This window comes from Neltuma alba, unplaced genomic scaffold (genome assembly GCF_004799145.2).
Source record: "Neltuma alba isolate B1F8T4 unplaced genomic scaffold, ASM479914v2 tig00013580_pilon, whole genome shotgun sequence".
Lineage (NCBI taxonomy): Eukaryota > Viridiplantae > Streptophyta > Magnoliopsida > Fabales > Fabaceae > Neltuma > Neltuma alba.
In genome coordinates this window covers 42,805-59,306 of record NW_021637777.1, presented here as the reverse complement: position 1 = coordinate 59,306, position 16,502 = coordinate 42,805, and the positions used below count along the sequence as shown (strand labels likewise).

At 36.7% G+C, this 16,502-nt stretch overlaps 2 protein-coding genes across 2 annotated transcripts; one reads left to right on the top strand and one right to left on the bottom strand.

Annotated features, from left to right (window-relative positions):
- Positions 1-1,820: 1,820 nt before the first annotated feature.
- On the top strand, positions 1,821-11,629 carry LOC114738332 (uncharacterized). Its single transcript, XM_028926369.1, has 7 exons — positions 1,821-1,979; positions 2,081-2,196; positions 2,293-2,411; positions 2,508-2,623; positions 3,096-3,450; positions 9,734-10,058; positions 10,546-11,629. Exons 1-7 carry the CDS (start codon positions 1,821-1,823, stop codon positions 11,627-11,629), a joined length of 2,274 nt encoding a protein of 757 aa, XP_028782202.1.
- A 769-nt stretch (positions 11,630-12,398) lies between these two features.
- On the bottom strand, positions 12,399-15,062 carry LOC114738327 (pentatricopeptide repeat-containing protein At1g15510, chloroplastic-like). Its single transcript, XM_028926365.1, has one exon. The coding sequence runs from the start codon at positions 14,936-14,938 to the stop codon at positions 12,584-12,586; it is 2,355 nt and encodes a 784-aa protein (XP_028782198.1). The 5' UTR covers positions 14,939-15,062; the 3' UTR covers positions 12,399-12,583.
- Positions 15,063-16,502: the final 1,440 nt, after the last annotated feature.

Below are 16,502 nucleotides of genomic sequence, written 5' to 3'. Positions count from 1 at the left end.
TTAGATTTACATTATACAAACAATTGGCTGATAAAAAAAAAGATTAAATAAACAATTGTACCCAAAAAAATGAATGAGGCCCATTCGAGTTCGTATCCACAAATGTTGAGACGAGATAATATTCTGTGTCTATAGACTCACCAGAAATAGCATTATATAGAGATATCATTGAGGCTGCTTCTTCATCACCCATTTTCTTTTCCTTTTTATTCTTTTTGGGAGGAGGGCATAATCAATTAATCACTGAAATTAGCAAGAACCCAAAAAAAAAAACTCATATGCTCCTTAATATAAAAGTTAATTTTAATCTTAAATATAAAATCTATTTATCATATTTATCAATTTTTTTAAAATTAGCCTTATGGATAGTTTTTCAGCCATAATCAAGTAAATGAGAAAAGAAGGATATTAAGAAATATGGTTATAGTGTTTTAGAAAAAACATGTCATATTTCTTATAATTAACTAACTTACCTAATTTTCTTAATCTAATCAAATTAGTTAAATATATCTTATATTAAGAACCGAAAGAGTAACTCAGGTTGATTTTTTTTGTTGGTGGCCCACAAACATGAAGAATTCAAATTAGATAAAGAAAAAATTGACCAAAGACATGAAGAATATATGCCATATAGCTTTACACCGCCCACGAAAAAGCTCCCCCCAATCTAATCTCAGCAACATCCAAATTTTGGAGAATGTGCAATATCTATTGCCATGGGGACACAAGCCTCACAAATTTGGATTTCCTTTTTTAGGTGTACTTTGAACTAAAAGGAACTTTTTAGTTCCTTTTAATGGCTCTGACCCTAAAATTTTGCTTCATAATTTGGCTCCCATCATTTCCTGAGTTCCCTTTTTGAAAAAAAATTTAAACGTGACATTATCTACCTAATACCCGACACTTTAACTTTCTTTAATCATAGTTATTTTTCTTTACCTTTTCTTATTGTCAATTTAGTTGCTGTTTGAACCAATTTGAACGCCCCCAGTTGATTGTTCAATTGATAGGTAACTTTTTAAATTAAATAATTCAATGCCTCTAATACTTTAACGCTTCCAATCCTATGAAAGTAATATCATTATTTCGTTGGTTAAAAAATTATTATTTCCGAATTAAATCAAATACTAACTAAATTTCTAGACAATACACAAAAAAAAAGCATCTTTAAATATTTTTTAATCAGATTAAATATTTAAATACTCATCTGATCCTTAATATAAGATTTACATAAATAATTTAAATAGATTAAAGATGTTAATTAAATTAATTAATATGATGTATTTGTACTAAAACATGTTAAATGTTTTCTTTAATTTTCTTTATTTCTCTTCTACTTAATTATTGTTAAGAAAATATCAATAAGATTAATTTAAAAAAATTAATAAACATATGAAATGAATCTTATATATATGATTAATATTAACTCTAATTATTTTTTATATTAAGCAGGGGACGAGTATCTTTTTTGGGTCGAAGACATTTTTGAAATTGTTGAAAAAGCAAAGTTAGTGCAAAATTTGATCTGGGTATCTCATAGTCACACAACAAACTTTATCACCGTATTTATTATTATTATTTTTTAATTAGCGTGGGCCCTGTGGGGTCGGTCACATATCCACCATCTCATATAGCCGTTACGCGGCTTGAGCAAGACACTCCCATCTCTCGCTTTGAATATTTTGGTTACTTTGAAGGAAGCCTTTCAAATTAGTTCAATTCGACCGTTAGTTCTTCATCAACAAAACACGCTCTCCTCCGCTTCACTCTGTGCGTCTCCATCACAACTTCGGTACAGACCAACAAGTACCTTCAAGACGATGGCCGACGATTACGGGTTCACGCCGGAGGAAATGGCCGTCAACGAGAACCTTGGTTATCCAAAAGCCTACGCGAAGCTCTGCCACGATCGCTGTCTTAGTCCATACAGCCATGGCCCTCCGTTCATCTTCACGCCATACGCTCTGGAGGAAGACGAGGTAAGAAAATTGATTTCATTTGTGGATCAGCGTCAAAGATATATATATATGTATATTCTGCATGATTGTGATTTGATTTTGCTCTTTGAGATAATAATTAGGCTGCGAGGGCGAGGGATTTAGATATGATGTTCCCAATAATCGATCCGAAAGCGAAGCCAACCGCGAAGCCAAAGATTTTTGTCAGTCTCCTGTGGAAGCAGCTAAACCATTTGGGGTAAGATCTTTAACTTAGTTTTCACCTGAGCACGAAAGGGAATTTAAGGTTTCAATTGGGTGACACTGGAAGTTTTTGAATCTGCGAAAATCTCAGGAATGCCGGGTTTGATCCTGCTGTAATTCGAGTAGATCCTTATGGCAATGTCCTGTATTATCATGCTGATTCAGCCTCTCCTCTTGCTTGGGAAATCGATCACTGGTTTCCTTGTTCAAGTAATCTCTCTCTTCCCCGCCCTGCTCAACCCCTCTGAGAATGTGTAAAAGGTGTAATAGCTTAATTTTGCCTTGCTGGGTTAAACGAATATGCAGGAGGAGGATTGACTGTTCTGAGCAATCTGAGGATATTGCAACGGCAAGCCTGCAAGAAGAGGAAGAATAAGCTGGAATTCCTAGTTCCATGGTGGGATTTCCAATTGGGTCTCTCTGTAAATCAATTCCTCTCCATTTTTGCTTCTTCAAACTCAGACTTCAGGTAGGTACTTCCTTCACTCTTTCTTCTTCTTCTTCCTTTTTTTAATTATCCGTCCCTGTTATAATATGCTTAAATTAGATTCATATAGTATTAAGATTTTAAATCTATTCCTTGTCGTTTAGCTTTGAGTATTCTAGTACTCAGTCATTAGTTCTTTATGCTTTAATTCATTAGTTTGCTCCTAAATATTATTAACATGATCATGTACCAATTTCGGCATTCCAAGCGTTATTCCTACCAACAAAATAGATAAAAGTACATGATTCAGTGAAAATCACTCGTGAGTGTGATGTGAGTTTGATAGTATGAACTATGCATATTCGAACTGTTGGAAAGATGGATAATTAACCAAGCCAGTATAACTTAATGGCACAGTAAAAAAATTTAACCATCACTAAGATCATAGGACACAAATTCTTTTTTAGACTCTAGACATATTTTACTATAAAACTATAATAACCAACAAGACAAATCAGCTTTCTAGTCCAGTTATAAATAAAATCAGGACATTAAATGGAGTAGGTGACAAAATTTCTATTTTTGCAAATTACCACAGGCACAGGGCCTTCTCATATCTATTCTCTGATGGAGAAAATGAAGAACTGAATGCCTCTCAAATAGTGGATTCTCATTCTTTTCCTCAGCATTTCATTGGATTGAAAGAAGAAATTGGGCTTGCTCCCGCTGCTATCGTGGAATGCCGAAGGGAATCTTTTGATAAATTAGCTTTGAAGCAACTGGATTATAACCGGAAGCCGAGGCCCATGTCTCCTGCAATAGGTTAGTGCATGATTATATTATGGATCTTTAAATTGGTGACCATATAATCCGCTTTGTTAAGCTATCACATTCAAACTATGATTTAATTTATACTTTACTCACTTGCACATCTAGTATTCAAAGATGAAAGTCCTGACGTGACCCGTTGATGAGTTGAGAATGAGTAGTCTTATTTGGACTAAAGTTTTGGATATCAGACTATGTTGGCTTGGTTTGTTTAGCTAACATCTTGGAGTGGTACCAGAGCCAACACAATTTATCTTGACACTTAACAAACAAACAAACAAACAACAAGCCTTATCCCACTAGGTGGGGTCGGCTACATGAATCACACGACGCCATCGTGCTCTGTCAACAACCCAATCCTTAGATATGTTGTTGATTAGGAGGTCTCGTTCAATGACCTCATTCAGCGTTCTTCTCGGTCTTCCCCTGCCTCTTTTTATGGGACTCCATCTTGTTTGATTCACCCTCCTCACCGGGGCCTCCAAAGGCCTTCTCTGCACATGTCCAAACCATCTTAAGCGATTTTCAACCATTTTCTTTTGGATAGGTGCCACACCGACTCTTGTCCTAATCTTTTCATTTCGAATCCTATCTTTTCTTGTATGACCACACATCCATCTCAACATCCTCATTTCTGCTACTCCGACTTTGTGCTCTTGTTTTCCTTTTATTGCCCAACATTCACTACCATACATCATAGCTGGTCTTATAGCAGTCCGATAAAATTTTCCTTTAAGTTTCTCAGGTACCTTCTTATCGCAAATAACTCCGGTAGCTTTCCTCCACTTTAACCAGCCAGCTTGTATTCTATGAGAAATGTCTCCGTCAATTTCCCCATCCTCCTGTATAATGGATCCTAGGTATTTAAACTTTGATACTTGATGAATAATTTGTTCTCCCATCCTCACCTCCAAATCCCTATTACCTTGCCTCCCTCCAAAATCACAATGCATATATTCTGTTTTGTTCCTGCTCAAACGGAAACCTTTCGACTCCAAAGTCCTTCTCCATAACTCCAAACTAGTGTTAATCTCTTCTTTTGATTCCGCCATAAGAACTATATCATCCGCGAAGAGCATGGACTTAGGGATTCTTTCTTGAACAGGTTTAGTTAGAACATCCAGAACAACGTTGAACAAGTACGGACTCAGAGAGGATCCCTGATGTAGGCCAATCTTAATAGGAAAGTCCTTTGTCTCCCCCCCAGGCGTCCTTACACTGGTAGTTACCGCCTCATACATATCTTGTATGACTTTGATATACGCAACCCGTACACCTTTCTTTTCCAAAGCCTTCCACAATACTTCTCTTGGCACACGATCATAAGCCTTTTCCAGGTCAATAAAAACCATATGTAAATCTCTTCTTTTACTTCTATATCTCTCCATTAACCCCCTTTAGTAAATAGATTGCTTCCGATGTGGATCTCCCTGGCATAAATCCAAATTGGTTTTCCGAAATAGAAGTCTCCAACCTCAATCTATATTCCATCACTTTTTCCCACAACTTCATTGTATGACTTATAAGTTTTATCCCCCTGTAGCTTGCACAGTTTTGAATGTCTCCTTTATTCTTGTAAATAGGAACTAAAATGCTTTTCCTCCACTCATCCGGCATATTTTTAGAGCGTAGAATTTCATTAAAAAGCTTGGTTAGCCATACCTCCCCCTCATCGCCCAAACATTTCCAAACTTCAATAGGGATACCATCAGGCCCAACGGCTTTTCCATTGTCCATTTTCTTGAGAGCCGCCTTAACCTCTCCGATACGTATCCTGCGGTAGAAAGCCAAATTCCGATCATCTTCGTTAATTAGCAAATCCTGCAAGTCCTGAGTCGCATAATTGCTTCCCTCATTAAACAACTTGTAAAAGTAAGCCTCCCATCTGTCCTTAATATCACCATCAGTAACTAACACTTTACCATCTTCATCCTTTATACACTTAACTTGATCCAGATCTCTCTTTTTCTCTCCCTTTGCTTCGCGATCTTGTAAATATTTCTTTCTCCCGTCTTTGTTCCTAACTCCTGATAAAACCCTTCATAAGCTTTAGTACGTGCTTCGCTCACTGCTCTCTTTGTCTCTTTTTTAGCCAACTGATACTTTTCCTGGTTCTCTACACTATTGCACAAGTGTATGGCCTCCATATCTTCCCAAAACTTATCTTTAAGGTGTGTCTCTGCTCCAACCTGAGGTGCATAGGCACTAATGATATTGATAGTATCCTTTCCAACAATTACTCTTAACGATATTATTCTGTCCTCAAACCTTTTAACCTCTACTACGTTTTTTTTCCATGTCCCATCAGCGATGATACCAACCCCATTCCTTGTGCTCACCTTTCCTGTGTACCAAAGTTTATACTCTCCAAGTTCCTTGGCAGCTTCTCCAGTCCATTTGGTTTCTTGGAGGCATAAGATATTAATCCTTCTGTCCCTCATAACTCCTGCTACTTCCATAGATTTCTCATTTAACGTCCCAATATTCCAAGTGCCAAATCTAATCTCAGTCTCATGAACTAACTTCTTTAGCCGCCTCCGTCCAAGAGAGTGCGGTAGCCCTTGCTCATTTAACACTACATCCGGGCGACGATGCAGCGGCTCTAGCTCATTTCTCACTGTACTCGAGCCATACAGCGCGTCACATCTGGGCAACGACCTAGCATTAGCATAATTACTTCGTTGATCCATGTTCATGAGATTCGACGGGTTTTTACGTTGGCTGTCGAGGGCCTAACACAACCCTCCTCCTTTATCCGGGCTTGGGACCGGCTATACAACATAGGCGGAGTTTATCTTGACACTTAACTCTCTTTATATTCTCCTAAGTAATGAAACTTAATAGAAAGATAGGGACTTAAAAGGAAATTTTATCGCACATTCAGACTATGATTTGATTTACACTTCACTAATTTTTGTCTTTTCACTCACCTACACATTAACTCTTGACACTTAACTCTTCATTGTGAAGAAAGATACGGACTTATGAGAAAACTTAAAAAAAAAAAAAAAAAAAAAAAAAAAAAAAAGATAAGGACTTAAAAGTAAATTTTCATCCCACATTCAAACTATGATTTGCTTTATATTTCACTCACTTTTGTCTTTTCACTCACTCGTACATCAACCTCTTGACACTCAACTCTCTTCGTACTCTCTTGTTTCGTTGCCTGCTCTCCACTCTAACTCTTACACTCACATGCATCTTCTAAACCCAACCATCACGTGTACATATATAGCTCCCCCAAGTGATTAGATAAACAAACTACTCAAGCTAATGACTTGTACACAGCGAAAATAAATTCTCATCACTTGCAAGAAAATATAGGGAGCAATTAAACAAATATATGGAAAAAATTATTCAATAGCAAGGGATTCACCAAAATTATTAGCATGGAAAACCCCTCAATACAAAAAGAAAAGCCTACGATTTGTCCAATCCAATAAAAATTAGCTCCACTATTATCAAAATAGGGTACAAGAGAGTCTCAACCAAATGCAAAAACAAGTGCAATAACTAGTCAGATAACCAAAGCAAAAACCTTATAATAGAGAATGAAGAAGCTAAAAAAACCCTCAAAAGAAAGGTTGTAGGGTGAACAAAATATCTCTCGCATCAGACAACAAGCGGACAATCTAACCATTGAAAATGACGCATTAGATGCCACAAACCTGTTAACAAAATTTCAGCCTGATCTAGTGGTTAACGAATGTTCAAACTTTTCACAAATGCCAAAATGCACCAATTCAAGCAACTCTGACTTTCTTAAAGGAGGATGCTTCTTGAAAGATACTTTAATTTGCTTGCCATCCGTGCGGTCAGAATGATTTTCCAATTATGCACTCATCAATCCAAGAAGTACATCCATTTTGGCCAAGTAATTTAACCATTTTTCACTTATATGATCAAGCCTTCGATATCACAAATTTGATGCCTCTATCTCTATGGCATTTACATTGTCTAGCTTTTGTCATATACAGTTTAGAAAAAATTTCTCCTCTACCCATCCCAAAGCCAAAGTGGTTATCAAAATTGTCATCATCAACACGCGCACATAACAGAGGTCAAATTAAAACAAGCATTTGGAACATGTTCTCCACATGTTTGTTTAAAAACAAACATGACCAACTCCAAGCATATTCGATAAGCCACAATTATGCATCTTTAACACCTCAAAGTAACTGGATGCGTAAGATGTGGAGAACTCCTTTCTTGGTGTAACAAACTTAGGTAGAGTATTTAGAAGCCATTGTCCCAACACCTCGTCTTCAAACTTGATACACATTCCTGACAATTAATCTAGGAGCCCTCGAAATTCTTCCAAGTGATCCAAAATAGAAGTCTCATCCTTGTACTTCAAATTCATTAGACATCTCAACAAATACAATTTATTATTTCCTGCATACAAGGACTCAATCTTCTTCCATAAGGTTCTTGTATGTGTCTCATCAACAATGTGGTTATAAACATTATCTGCTATACATTGCCGAATAAAATCACACATGCTAATGCTCAAAATCCCAATCCACATCAAATTTAGAATTTGACTTTTCAGTAGCAAATACAAGAAGATGCATATTCTTAATAAAAAGCAAATCCTTCATCTTGCCCTTCCATAAATGATAATAATGTCATTTATATATTTCCATCATTCAAGTAAGTCAAACAATTTAATAACTAGATAACCTAGGTCTGGTACTACTATAATGAGAAAAAGACACAACTCAAGCCAATGACTTATACACAGCGAAAATAAACTCTCATCGCTTGCAAGAATATTTAAGGAGTGATAATATATGGAAGAAATTAAGTAGCACAAAAGACACCAAAATTATTAATATGGAAAACCCCTTAAAGCGATGGTAAAAACTACAGGTCATCCATACCAATGAAAACCCAGCCCCACTGTGATCAAAATAGGGTATAAAAGAATCTTACTGTCCTAAAAAGTGCAAATAACCAGACAAACAACCACAAGAAAGGTTGTAGGGCGAACAGAATATCTCTCACACTAAGACAAATCGACGATCCAACCATTGAAAATGATGCATTAGATATCCCAAACCCGTTGATAAAATTTCAGCTCAATCTAGCGGTTACCAAGCACACGAACTTTGATTTATTGAGACTTCCCTATGAAGATGTAAAAAATGACTTTCTATCTTCTTCTCTCTCAAATGGTTGCCCAATAAGACCTCTTACTCTTACCCTAATCTAACCTCTCTAAGTGAGACACAAATGAGCTTCAAATAATTGAGCCTTTCTCTACGTAGGAAAGAAGCCCAAACCCAACACCAATTTGGTTTCTGTTAGTATGTATCAATTGTGAGCAGACTTGGCTTGATGTGGGAAGTCACACATTGAATAGAATTGCACACTTTTTGAAGTCCAAAGATTGGGTTGGACCTGATTTAACTTCAGCAGGGAATTGTTGTTTATGGGATTTTCAGTATAGGGTAGCTTGTATATAAGATCAACCACAGACTCACACTTGAGGGAGAGATTGTTATGATAAATTCATCTGCTAAAAGAGTGAGAAGAATCTAAGGAGAAGGAGAAAGCTATCACTTATATACATCTTTTCCTCATTGCTCCGCACCCAATTTCATTCCGTTTCCAAATAGTTTCCCTAGGAGGCTACCTTATTCTAGATATATCTCAGTGTCATCACCATCAAGTAGCTTTGGGGCGATAGGAAGAAATACCTAACAAAGAAAGAAAATATTTGCTCAAAGTGAGTAGAATCTAAAGAGAAGGTTCTTGAGAGAGTTGGTTAATATTTAATACTCTCTCCTCAACGACCATTCTTTCATTTTGAATTGTTTCTTCAATTCGTTGAACTTGGCTCTACCCAGTGATTTAATGAGTAAATCTTATATTTGATCTTTGGTCTTGATTTGATGGATCTTTATTTCTCCTCAGAATACCTTCTCTTTGATATAATGGTACTGTATCTCCACATGCTTCCAATAGTTCAAGTTGTAGATTAATTATTACAATGTAGATTCCCTAAAGAATCCGCTTCCTAAAGCGCAAGTCTTAAATTAACTGCATCCACAACGACTAGTTTCTTGTGCTGCTGAAGCTACTGTTTTATATTTCACTGGATGAACATGCTAGTTGGACGTAAGAGAGCCATTTATAGAAACAATCAGTTAACTTAATTAAAATAATAATAAGCTCAAATCATTGAAAATGATCATAATTACGCAATTGGAGGGCATAATTCAGGATTTGCTGAACATTCTCTGTTTGCATTTGTTTGATATTCTATAATCAGTTGCTGCAAGAAAAGGCAAGGGTAAACTCCTAAAAGAAAATGAAGATCCAGATTTTGCAAAGAACCCATATCAGGCCATTGTGATGGCTAGAGATTCCTTAAAGCAAAGAGAAGAAGCTACAAGAATGCAGGCTGAAATTCAGAAGCTTGATGACGAAGTGAATGAGATGAGACTCACAAATGAGGAGGAGAAGCTCATAATTCAAGACCTGGAATTGGCACTCATAAAAGCCAGGAGAAAGGCAGAAAAATGCAGGCGGTTATCTGAGGCTCAATCTTCTTATAGAACCACGCTAGAGAAGATGATCAGGGACACCATGCACCAGTAAGATTAAATTATTTCTTTAGAGATTATATCTTAGAGAAAATGCAAATTATTTGGAATTAACTCTTGAGAATTAATCTCTTGAAAGATAGTCAGATTAATCACTCTATGAAACCGAAACTGTTTAATTAGTATATTTTGACAATTAACTTAGTGCACACGTATAACACATATAACTAGTTTTAAACTTTCAGGGATCTTATATAAATACACCAATGACTCATAAATGGTATATTTTCAAGGGAACACATTGTATCTTTCCTCAATAAGTTTATCCATGAGAATTTGTTTTCTTATTTAAACTTTTGCATCAAAGTTTTCAACAATCAAGTTGTCAGAAGTTTAATCCTTATCACTCATGTTTTAGCCCTAAAGGAACATACATGTGAAGATTCATTCAAAATTATATGAAACTATTTATGAGAATCTGGTTGATACTTAAATTTGCTAGTGTTTAAATATTACCTTCTGAAAATTGTTGTTGCAGGAGTGTCATCTATAAGGAACAGGTTAGATTGAACCAGGCTGCTACTAATGCACTCATGGCTAGACTGGAAGCTCAGAAGGCAATTTGTGATAATGCAGAGAAAGAACTCCACCGCAGGTATAAACAGAGAGATGAAATAGAGAAGCAGATAAGGCCTGAATGGGATCAAGGAAGGAAGAGAATAAGAATAGATGGTGATTCCACCTTTGATGAAGAGAGAGACAGTAAACCTCTCCTTTGCTTGCCCGCAATCAGGCCAAGAACTCCTTTGCACAAGGAGCTTAGAGTATATTTGGAGGAGGAACAAAGAGCATCAGAAGCTGGTTTATCTGCAAATGAAGAAAAAAATCAAGAGGAAAAGAATCAGGAACTGAAAATACCAACTCATTACATCGCAGAAGAGAACCTTGAGGAGCATAAGGGATCAAGTGTTGCCTTGAAGGAGGAAAGCCCAATTGAGCGAAAACTTCAAAAGCTAAATATCAAGGTAGGTAAGGAAAGTTGTGAGAGTTCATTTCCAGTTTTTCAAGGAACAGAAATTGAGGAAGATGAACATATCAGGCAGGAACGTGGCAAAGGGAATGTGGAGAAGTGGCTTCAAATTCTTTTAGAAAATAGTCAAGACATGGATCCATTAGAAGAAACTCATGGAAATGAAACTAGTGGGACTGAGGAAATAATCAGACAAATAAACCAGAAGTACCCACAACAAGAGCCAAAAACCCCAACAGCTTCAAGAAATGAAAATAAAGAGAAGCAGGTGCCAGTTCCTCAAGACAAGAATGATTGGACAGAGAAAGATGGTACAAATTTTATTCACACAGAAAATAAAATTTACACAGGAGAAGAAGTTTGCATAAGTGAAGAAAATGGCAATAAAAGTTTTGACGGTATGGAACGAACGGAATGCAATAGAAAGGAAAAAAAGCTTGCCAGGTCAGAGAGTGCCAGAGCCTTGAGGCGAATCCCATCTTCTCCATCCTTGCTTCTTGGGATTAGAAAGGGCAATGATGAGAATCACTCTTCAGCAAACAGCTTTATCAGGTCTTCCTTCAAGACAATCAAGAAAGCAGTGAAAATTTGATTTCTATCAATTGGGTTTTACCTTTTTAATCTTCTAAAACTGGGGAGTGATGCTAGTTGAATAACCTATTGTGTTGTAAGAAATTTTTTTTTTTAAAAAAAACGAGAATAATTGTGTAAAATATCGCCATTCAATTGTTTGATTTGTGTATAATATCTAGTGTCAAATATGTGTGATAACAGTTTTTTTTCCCTTTCTTCCAGCTTTCCTACTTCATCGCCATACACATATATATAATATATATTGCCAACTTCGTTGCCCTTTAAATAGAAGTTTTATAAATTGTGGTTTGAAAATTCTCTCGACTGATAAGATCCAATTGTACAAAAACATGACATGCTGTTATAGAAGCAGAACTAATAAGACCTAGTAGTACTAAAATAGCATACCAACATGACATGCTGGTAAAGTGGCACATAATTTCTCTCTATAGAAGAATTAACATCACAATTCATCAAATATCTATACAAGTAACATGCTGGTACAAGATATGTGCATTTGTCAAAGGAATTTTAGTCGGCATATGCCAAGCATGGACATCTTTAATCTTCAGCATCTAAGACCATGGCATCCTTATACCTTCACCTCTGACTCGACATATTACCGCAAGGCATTTCTAAATAAGTTTCCACAGTCAAACCCCACGAATCTATTCTTGTCAAAATGCAGGTTACAAGTTACTTCAGGTCATAGGGACAGCTTCCTTGACTTTGATTTTTCCTGGATGGTAATGTTGAACAAAAATTATATGCTTCAACAAACAATTTATGTGCAAGACATAGGAGAATCTGTTATTTTCTATATAACATTCACATCACTTATGTATGGGGCTGATCAGCATTCTCATCACAACCCCGTTATCATTTACAGTGTAACACGAAGTTTCCAACAACTATAATTTTTCTATTACAATGCCATATATATCTTCCAGTTTTTCTGCTAATTTCTCTGACTTCAATAACCTTCATCCATGCAAGAGCAGATGCCTCCCTTGAAATGGTGAAACTGTTCAGCATCCCTAACAGAAATATCTCTTCGAACCACTTTAGAGATAAATTTGACCGTATCATGACAACTTTGGCACATATACAGATTCTTAGTGACCCAAATGGGCATACCCGGGGCAGTATTAATAAGTCCAAAAGCAATGGCTTGTCTTTCACTGTGGCCACAAAATATATCAGCTTTAGAAGCTTCAAGTACGTCTGAAGGGCTGTTCTCTTGCCCTCCAAAACCAGTTTCCTTCATCTTCTCATAAAATCCCTCCAAAACTACATTTATTTCGTCCATTTGAGGGTGAAAGTAATCACCACTTAAAAAAGCATGCACCTTGCCCTTGACTTCCACCCAGCTGCATCCAGGATCTACTACTAGTCCATTTTGTCTCATCATTTCTCTTAGCCTTGCAACTTTGTCCCATCTGCCACTGTCAGCATATAGATTGGACAGAAGAATATAATATCCTACACTTTTTGTATCATCTTGAAAGATATTATGAGCAGCAAGTTCCCCAAGCTCAAAATGATGGTGAATCCTGCATGCGTTTAACAATGCTCCCCAAATTGCTGGATCTGGTTTCATTGGTATTTTCTGTATGAATTCATAAGCATCATCCAATTTTCCGGCACGGCCAAGCAAATCAACCACACATGCATAGTGTTTCAGGTTAGGTGTAATGAAGTACTTATGTTTCATGCTGTTAAAATATTCCAATCCTTCTGCCACCATACCAGATCTGCTACAAGCACACAAAAGGGATATAAATGTAATTTCATCAGGGATGACGTTTGACTCTACCATTCTCTGAAAAAGTTCAATGGCAAGCACTCCTTTCCCATGTTCAGCATATCCTGTCAGTAGAATGTTCCATGCTGCAACATCTTGATCACCTAAGAAAAATTGTTTCCAAGCAGACTCCATTCTTCCACACCTTACATACATGTCTAAAATTGCATTGGGCAGAAAACCATCAAAACCTAGTCCAGTCCTCAATGCATGGGCATGAATCTCTTTTCCACAAGTCAAAGCTCCTATTCTAGAACATGCAGATAGGACAGAAACCAAGGTAACAGAGTTTGGCTTTAGCCCAAGCATCATCTCCCTAAAGAAAAACAAAGCTTCAAAACTCCGGTTGTTGATCCGAAGACCAAGGATGATAGATGTCCAGGATATAATATTCTTGTCATGCATGGAGTGGAAGACTTCTAAAGCCTTGTCAATTTGTTTACACTTGGAAAACATATCAATGAGTGTGTTTGCAACTATAACATATGATATGAGCCCCGTCTGCTTGGAAACTTCATGAAGGGCCATACCCATATCCAATTGCCCTAAACAAGAACATGCACATAGTGCACTGGCTAACGTGATTTCATCTGGCATGATACCTTCCATTTCCATCATTTTATATGTATCTAAAGCTTTCTCAGGAAGCAAACTAGTCTCATAACCTGATATCATTGCAGTCCATGCCACCACATCTTTACATTCTGTTCGAGAAAAGACTTTTTCGGCTTCCTCAATAAGTCCAACAGATGAGTACATTTGAATCAATGAATTATAAACAGAGGCATCTTTCCCAAACACCGTTCTCATCACATACCCATGAATTTCCCTTCCCAAGTCCTCATCACCAAGTAGTTCGCAAGCAGTAATCACACTAGTCATAGTCATCAAATCTGGATCAACAGAACTGTCAAGCATCATAGAAAATAATCTTAGTCCCTCCAAACATTCTCCATTTTCAAAGTACCCAGAAATCATGGCATTCCAAGAAATTGTGTCTCTATGAGGCATCTTATCGAACACCAACCTTGCAGTATCAACATCACCACATTTTACGTACATGGTTATCAACGAATTAACCACATCTACGTCTGACTCAAACCCAAATCTAATAACATGCACATGAATCTCTCTACCCCTAACTATGTCCGGCATCCCACCGCAAGTTCTCAAAACACATGGGAAAGTGTAAACATCAGGCCTCATACCATCCCACAACATTCTATGGTACAAATTCAAAGCCTCATCGAAGAACCCAGCTTTGGCATACCCGCCAACCAAAACATTCCAAGAGAATAAATTTCTCTCCGTCATTCTCCCAAACACATACCATGCATCCACCAAATTGCCGAACTTCACGAACATACTCAACAGAGCATTTCCCAATTTAAGGCTTAAATTACAAATCGACTTTGAAATGTAAGCGTAAACCCTAGAACCTTCTTTTCGCGCCCGCTTCCATTCACAGAGCCGAACTAAAGCAATATAAGCATCCTCTTCCACAGGAATTTGCAGTTCATGCATAGAATCTAAGCAACTCAAAGCTTGTTCCAGGTTCCCAAGTAGGCATAATTGGCAAATATTCGAACTTGGGTTCTGAATACTGATGGAGGTACTGTTGGAGACTGAATTCGAAACGCTGATTCCATCGGATTTTCTAATCGACAGATGGTGGGTCTGAAGATTATGAGAGGAAGTGAAAGTCTTGGCCTTGAAATTGCCAGAAGGATGGTGAATGAGATGGTTTCTGTGAGCATGGATGCAGGAGATTTTAGCAAAAGCAGCCATTGGAGATACAGAGCATTGCGTCTCGGAGGTTTTTGGGTGAGGTTTATCGGTTAAAAGCAAGTGGGGGAAAAGGCGTTTACGTTTTGAAATTGTACGGGAACAGTGTAAACTGTGAACGGGCACCTCATCTGATTTGTTAGTGGTCAACTCTCCACCTAAACTGGGCAGGACGTGCCCCCGTCCGATGCCTAGTCCAAAAAAATAAACGGGTTGTAAAACTATCCTCTTCATAAAAGTCCTAACCATTTTCCGGCTGGGCAGTACGAGCTTCCAAACTCAAATAGTGATACTTTGGTGAGAAATTTTTTAGTTGAAGTAAGGGTATCTTATAACAATTATAAAGAAATAAATACTTGAATAAACAATAAATTCAACAAATCAATAACTTTGATTTGTCTTAAATTGATATATCTTTTAATACAACACTAAAGTGAGTTTGCTTTTGCATCTTTGCAAGACAATCAACAATAAAAACAAACTAAAAGATACTAAACCATATTAGAAAAACATTAAAAAGATACTAAGAAGAAAGAATTACACATACCACTAAATGTATCTAGGGCAAACGGAAGAGGGGAGAATAATATATATTATTATATATTATATATCATTATAAGTATTTCTGGCAAAAAAAAAAAGAATTATAGATATATATATCACAGGCAGGGCCAAACGAGCAGGGCAGCATACCTTGCCTGCAGCCCAGCCCAGCCCATAATATGCCCAGCCCAAAAATGCCTATTTTTCTTTAGGCTGTTTTTTTTTTGTGCTAGGCAGAGCTATTTTTTTACAGGCTTAGGTGGGCATACTGGGTTAGCGGGTTTGATAAACACCCTATCTCCACCTGTCAACGAGAAGCAACTAATCCTGGGACATTTCTCTGGTATGTAAGTGGAAATTACTCCTACAATCCCAATTCTCATAAAAAAAAAATATTATAAAAAATGTTAACGATTAAATTTTTAAAACAATTGTAAAAAAAAAAACTCATGTAATAAGATTTTCTTGGCCAACAATTTATATTTAATATGTTTGAAAATGTAATTATTTTGAAAATTCTTAATAGATAATAATATAACAAATTTTGAATTCCTAGGTATCAATTTTATTTTTAATTGAATTCATTCCAGATATGCCAATCACAAACAGAATAATCAAAAACAAACTTTCTTTCTGGGCCATAATGAGAATAAGTATCATGATATCCCCCGCAATATTAATTAACAGTCTTTTAATATTTTTCTTAATTATATGCACGATATGTTTCACAACGAAAAAGAACTAGAAGGAATCACTCATC

What these genes read in the sequence shown, in the direction of transcription:
- LOC114738327 (XM_028926365.1), bottom strand. Translation starts at nt 14,938, where the DNA reads ATGCATGAACTGCAAATTCCTGTGGAAGAGGATGCTTATATTGCTTTA.
- LOC114738332 (XM_028926369.1), top strand. Translation starts at nt 1,821, where the DNA reads ATGGCCGACGATTACGGGTTCACGCCGGAGGAAATGGCCGTCAACGAG. An exon ending in TCACTGGTTTCCTTGTTCAA is followed by an intron (nt 2,412 to 2,507) that starts GTAATCTCTCTC and finishes ACGAATATGCAG; the next exon opens with GAGGAGGATTGACTGTTCTG. An exon ending in ATTTCCAATTGGGTCTCTCT is followed by an intron (nt 2,624 to 3,095) that starts GTAAATCAATTC and finishes ATTCTTTTTTAG; the next exon opens with ACTCTAGACATATTTTACTA.